The 6836-nt window shown below is 41.8% G+C and overlaps 1 protein-coding gene across 1 annotated transcript; it reads left to right on the top strand.

The window, feature by feature from the left end:
• Positions 1 to 1715: 1715 nt before the first annotated feature.
• Positions 1716 to 5035, top strand: KLF10 (KLF transcription factor 10; the record flags this gene model as incomplete). Its single annotated transcript, XM_053930267.1, is given in 3 exon segments — positions 1716 to 1949; positions 2056 to 2971; positions 3449 to 5035. Coding segments are annotated over 3 exon segments (1410 nt in total), but the record flags the coding sequence as incomplete, so codon positions are not given.
• Between the last annotated feature and the right edge of the window lie 1801 nt (positions 5036 to 6836).

Raw genomic sequence — 6836 nt, 5'->3', positions numbered from 1 at the left:
GGGCTGGCGCGAGGGCGGGGGCCGAGAGCTCAGGAAGTAGGTGAAAGGTGACGGCGCGGCAATTCCCAGTTCACGTTTCCTGCGCTGCCGGGAGCAGCCGCTGATCACGCTTTGTTCACATGCCTCGCCCCCTCCTCCCACCGCCCCCGCCCTGGCAGCCCAGCCAATCGCGGCCGGGGCCGCCAGCCTGGCTGGCCTATGGCGGGGGCAGGGATGCTGGGACGTGCGAGCTGCGAGGAATGTTCCCAGTGACTCACCCAGGAGCCTCATTGAGGTTAGGGCGGCCCCATCCGTCTGTCCCCGCCAGCGAGGATCTCCCCCGCCGTCTGCCTCCGCCCCTCGTCTGCGTCCCCCTCCTCGTCTGCCTCCCCCGCCTGCGCCTCCGCCCGCGCTTCCCTTTCCTCCCTCCCGCCCCACTCCCTTTCCTGTCCTCCCCGCTTCTCTTCCAGCTCACACTCCTCTTCCCTGCTGCCTGCCTTTTCTCTTTTTCCTTCCTTTGCATTGGCAGCTTTTACACGTACGTGCGCTGTCCATTGCAGCTTACGTAAAGGCGTGCTCGATTATGCAATTGCACTGTTAGCCATATATTTAGAGCAATGGCTGGTTTTCTAAGTATTCCAACCCAAAGGGTTTATGCCTTTTTAAAAATGAGCGTTGAGAATAATACCTTGTAACTTAAAAAATCTTTTTCAATTTTTTTTTCACAATCTCTGGTTTGAGAGAAAGACTGGGATCTCATTAATGGAAAATGAGGGGGGGTAGTACCAGTATTTATAAAGTGCAGTTTATGGAACTTTAACATGAAGCATTGAATACTTGGTAGGAGCTGTACATATGAATACAAAGCATGTGCTGTTACTCTTGTCATCAAGCAGTTCTTTAAAAAAATTAAAATACTGTTTGATTTGACTATTAGAAACTACTCACAGCCAAGATTTTTGCAAATTCCGAGCAGAATTGATAAACTTTCTGATTATCCATTTTTTAGTACTATTGCACTAGCTGGTCATAGTTTGTGAACAGCAAACCATTGTGTTAAAATAGATCCACTGAAAGGGAACACAAACATGAAGGAATTGAAACTTACCTAAAAGTTTTGGGATTTTTCCACATATTTCACTTTTATTTCTCTTTACCCTAGATAACTAAGTTTTTTAAAAAGTTAATTTCAAATAGCCTAATACATTAATTTGAAAGAGATTTGGAAGATTTTTTTGTTCTGTTGATTTTATCACAAAGCACAAAGTGACTTTTCAAAGGTCAGGCCCATATGAACAAGCTAGGGCTCTGTCTACTGCATTTCCTTTTTAAAGAGAGTCTTGAAAAAAGAAAACTTCTGTGGAGCACACCCCTAGTTATTTTCTCTGACCCCAGTTGCAAGTGGCTGCTCTGGAAAGAGCATACAACTTTTTTTTCTTCTAAGCCTAGAGCTTCTCTTTTTTTGGCTCACAAAGTGCATGATGGCCTTTGGCCTTGGTCCTTTTAATGATAATCACATGCTCCTTTCTCCCTGGCGGGGATATCGAGTGTTCAAGCAAAAATGTGAGAGGAAGAATGAGGAAGGTTTTTATTACCACTACCAGCAGAGTGGGATGAGAGAAAAATTATTTCACATTTTAATTTGGAAAGTTTTGCAAATAGCAAAAAAAGGAAAAATTGTACAGTGTAATTAATACATGCTTAAAAGCATTTAATCTTTTTTTTTCCCCCTATAGGAGGAAAGAATGGAAATGATCTCTGAAAGATCCAAAGAGAGTATGTATTCCTGGAACAAAACTGCAGAGAAAAGTGATTTTGAAGCTGTAGAAGCACTTATGTCAATGAGCTGCAGTTGGAAGTCTGATTTTAAGAAATACATTGAAAACAGACCTGTTACACCAGTATCTGATATGTCAGAGGAAGAGAATCTGCTCCCAGGTACACCTGATTTCCATGCGATCCCAGCATTTGTAAGTATTGTTGTTTTTAAACATGACTGTAAATGATATACTTTCTTATAATTTTTATAATGGATTCTTCAGTTTCTCAAACTGTTGCCTGTGTATTTCTTTGTAGTGTTTGACTCCACCTTACAGTCCTTCCGACTTTGAGCCCTCTCAAGTGTCAAATTTGATGGCACCAGCGCCATCTACCGGACACCTCAAATCATTCTCAGATACTTCCAAGCCTCACTTTGCTGCACCTTTAAAAGAGGAAGATAAGAGCACAGTACCTGTCCCTAAATTCCCCAAGGCTCAGGCAACAAGTGTGATTCGTCATACAGCTGATGCCCAGCTGTGTAACCACCGATCCTGCCCAGTGAAAGCAGCCAGCATCCTCAATTGTCAGGACAATTCTTTTCAAAGAAGAACCCACCTAGGTGTTGAGGCTGCAAGAAAAAACATACCTTGTGCAGCTGTGTCACCAAACAGATCGAAATGTGAGAGAAGCGCAGTAGCAGATGTTGATGAGAAAGCAAGTGCTGTGCTTTATGACTTTTCTGTGCCTTCCTCAGAGACAGTCATCTGTAGATCTCAGCCAGCCCCTGTGTCCCCCCAACAAAAGTCAGTATTGGTTTCTCCACCTGCAGCAGTAGCACCAGGGGGAGTGCCACCTATGCCGGTCATCTGTCAGATGGTTCCCCTCCCTGCAAATAGCCCTGTTGTGACAACAGTTGTTCCCAGCACTCCACCTAGTCAGCCACCAGCGGTCTGCCCACCTGTTGTGTTCATGGGCACTCAGGTGCCCAAAGGCGCTGTCATGTTTGTCGTACCCCAGCCAGTTGTCCAGAACCCAAAGCCTGCGGTAGTGAGCCCAAATGGCACCAGACTCTCCCCCATTGCCCCTGCTCCGGGGTTTTCCCCCTCGACAGCGAAAGTCACTCCTCAGATTGACTCATCGAGGATAAGAAGTCACATCTGTAGCCATCCAGGATGTGGCAAGACGTACTTCAAAAGTTCTCATCTGAAGGCCCACATGAGAACACATACAGGTACCAACCGTTTCTTATTTATGTCATAGAAATTTAGATGAATTTTTTTTTTGGTAGTGATCATAAATGTAAACCAGGCATATTAAGGAAGAACTCGTATATGAGCCAGTGGATGATATTTAACCTGTGCAAGCTCCTAAAAGATTTCATTAAGGTGTTTTGTTTTAGTTTCTCAAGTGGTGTTTCTTTAAATGACTTGAGTAGCTACTTTAATAAAGTTTTTTAAGTAAATCATTTGTAAAGCCTTTGTAATATAGTTGAAGTCCAAGAACGTTTTTGTTTTGGGCCCCTTTTATAAAGGGAAGGCTTTTGTCAGTGTGGCGGTGAAAGTTGAAAATAGTGGGTACATCTGTAGTACTTACTTGACAGTTCATTAATTCAATAGCTCTTAAAAAACGTATTGACTTTAGATATAATTAGGTGTAGTTTACAGGGATTTAGTAAATGCATAGTAATGATCTGAATTTTTGGTTTCAGGAGAAAAGCCTTTTAGCTGTAGCTGGAAAGGTTGTGAAAGAAGGTTTGCTCGTTCTGATGAACTGTCCAGACACCGACGAACCCACACAGGTGAGAAGAAATTTGCCTGTCCTATGTGTGACCGTCGGTTCATGAGGAGTGACCACTTGACCAAGCATGCCCGGCGTCATCTGTCAGCCAAGAAGCTACCAAACTGGCAGATGGAAGTGAGCAAGTTGAATGACATTGCCCTACCTCCACCTGCTGCTCCCACACAGTGACAGATCAGAAGCTGAAGACTCAGAACTAACTTTGGTCGCAGTTGGGAGCCAGTGGTGATAAAAGAATGTTTCCACTGCAAGCCTGTGGCCCTCGAGTGCGGGCTGAGAGCAGAAGCCCCACAGCTTGGGGAGAAGCCCGGACGGGGTTAGATGAAAGAAGTGCTGTGGTCACGGGCACATCACAGAGTGTCAGGATTCACTTGTTACCACATGAGCGAGACGAGGAAGCTTTTACTCTAAATATTTTTTGAAGGTTTCAGATGAGGTCAGCACAGGCGGCACAGATGTTGAATTTGTGTGCATAATTTGTTACTTTACTTTTGCCACTTATACTTGAGACCAGCTGTTCAATGTGATTCTTCTAGAGCACTGGTTTCAAGAGTATAGAGACTGGAAATCAACATACGGTACAGAGATGGAGATAGAAAATCGATTTTTATTATTATAAATATTGTCATCTTTTCCTAGAGTTCTCTTGTTTACTATTCCTAGTCTTTCCAGTCAACTTTGTGGACACAGTTGTTAAATAGGCCTAGCATTTTTACAGAATTGCTGACATTTGGAATTGATGAGCTGTATATTGCTACAGAGGGCCCAAAGATTTGGAATCCTCAGTAATTAATTGCTTTGAAGTGTAGCTACAATTTTTCTGCATTTGTTTTGAAAGTTTAACAAATGACTATATCTAGGCATTTTATTATGCTTTGAACATTAGTTTGCCTGCAGTTTCTTGTGTAGATTTGAAAATTGTATACCAATGTGTTTTCTCTAGAGACTTAAGATACACTGCACTTTGTTTAGAAAAAAGTTTCAAAAATGAAAATATATATTGTAAAGAAGGGATATGAAGAATTTTAGATAACTTCTTGTAAAAGATGGCATACGTCATCAGTAAAGTGTCCTCGTGTTGTGAGGACATAACACGTGCTTTATGGAATTAGAAAGTTAATGACCGTTGTTCACAATGGACAGACAACGACCTGTTAATTTATAGGAGGTTTATCGGGGGATGTGGAACTAGATGTGTAGAAAAATTACTAGAACATTCACTTTTGTTAACAGTATTTCTGTTATATTCTGTTGTGTAGTGGATAATATACACAGTGGTAAAACAAAAGTAAATTGTTTAAACTATATAGTGAAATAATGTCCCTATATCTACCCATTTAACATTTTTCTCTATATTGGGTCTAGATTTCTGATATCCAAACTCTTGGACCCTTGGAAAAGTTTTCTTTTAGTCAAAAATCCTTGTGATTTACAATTTGCACAATATTTCTTTTGTTGTACTTTATATCTTGTTTACAATAAAGAATTTCTTTTGGTATATATACCTGGTTGATAGCATTTGTTGAGAACCATTCTCTAACCTTGACATTAATCACTTACGGTATTATCAAAGGACTTAGTGTCTGAACTTCTCTAAGAGCCTCATTTCACTTTAGGACTGCCGCAGTGTATCGTTAACATACGACTCTCTCTCTAGGGCGTACACAAAGTGAAGCCAGGTGTCTGTCTGTTTAGACAATGTAAGAGCTTGCCCAGTACACTTTAATTTTTAAACATTCTTGGACGTTTTGATGATTTGGGGTTGAAATATAGTTCTGGCTCTCAACAAAGCCTTAAGTAGCATTAAGTTAAAGGTACTACAGTGAATAATTATAAGCAATGAGACTGCTGTGGCAAATGAAAAGAAGCCTGACTTATTAAATAAAGACTAAATTGTTCACCTCCAGAAGTTAGACTAGCTCAGACCATTAAATGATACCTCAAATGCAATAAACATAACTGGTACTTAAGCTGCATGAAAGTTAACCCACCTATGTAAAGGAACACTCGCTAGTCACTCATCACTAAAACGAACCAGGAGCTGTAAATGTTGCACTGAGTGCAATTTTGGAGATTACTGTTTTAGTTGCTCTGAAATCCCCTCGTGGTGCTGAGAGGACATCTTCCACGGTGTCTAACTTCGCCTTTGACCTAGTCCGGGTCACTGTTGAACCATCCATGGTAAGGGGCAATGCACTTACTTGGCACCAGTTGCAGGACACACCTCTTTTCCTGGAAGCTTAATGCCACCTAATTACAACATAGCTGCTGGGGGGAGACCTTGCCATTGTGCAGCTTCTGTGTTGGGAAACTGGACCATCCTAACCACCAGACTTCCTCATGATGGCAGGTCAGAAGTGGGAAGGGAGGAAGGTAGCTGACCCCGTGCTCGGTGCCTTGTAGTGACAGCCAGTGGCGATGTGCCAGCCACTGCTGTGTTCTTCCCAGTCCTAGTTGGCATCCGAGACTTTTCCTTACAAATATTGCAGATGGAATCATTTGAATAGAGTAGTGTTTGAGTTGAATGTTTATGCAGGCTCTGATCTTGAGGCACAGTTGCCCCAAAATGGGTACACTTGCAGCATGTCACGACAATGCATTAGTATAGCTTTAGCAATTCAGTTTTGGTTTTCTCTTAACCGACATACTAAGTTGGAGTATATGGAATTGCTGCCATTCAGGTTTCTTTCAACAGATCATTATTCAGAAAATTTTAGACTCGGAGAAAGTTGCAAGTGTAGTTCCTATTTACCCTTCATCCAGCTTCCCGTAGAATACCTTACATAGCCACAGAACACTTCACAACTAAGAAATTAATTTTGGTACAATACCATTAAGTAAAGTAGAGGACTTACTTGGTTTTCACTAGTTTTTCTGCTAACGTGGTTCTTCTATTACAGGACCCAATCCAGGATCTCAAATTGCATCTCGTTTTGTATCTCCAGTTTCTTCCAGTCTGTGGTGGTTCTTGTGTCTTTGGAACAGTACTTTTGAACAATTCTTTTATAGAATGCCCCTCATTTGGGGTTTGCCTGATGTTTTTTCATGATGAGATTAAGGCTATGTGTTAATTGGGAAGATAAAGAGTAATAACGTCCTCAGTGCGTCCTATCAAGAAAAACATAACGTCTGTCTATTACTGGTGGCGTTACTCATGATCACCTGGCTAAGTGATACCTGTTGGAATTGTCCACTGTAAACTGACTATTTTTCTCTTTATAATTATTATTTGGAGACTATGCCAGTAACCTTGTTTCTTAAACTTTTGCCCCTCAGTATCTTTAAGTGGATCTTGCCTG

This window comes from Desmodus rotundus, chromosome 8 (assembly GCF_022682495.2).
Source record: "Desmodus rotundus isolate HL8 chromosome 8, HLdesRot8A.1, whole genome shotgun sequence".
NCBI lineage: Eukaryota > Metazoa > Chordata > Mammalia > Chiroptera > Phyllostomidae > Desmodus > Desmodus rotundus.
The sequence above is the reverse complement of the archived record's forward strand: the minus strand, read 5'-3'. Positions and strand labels throughout refer to the sequence as shown.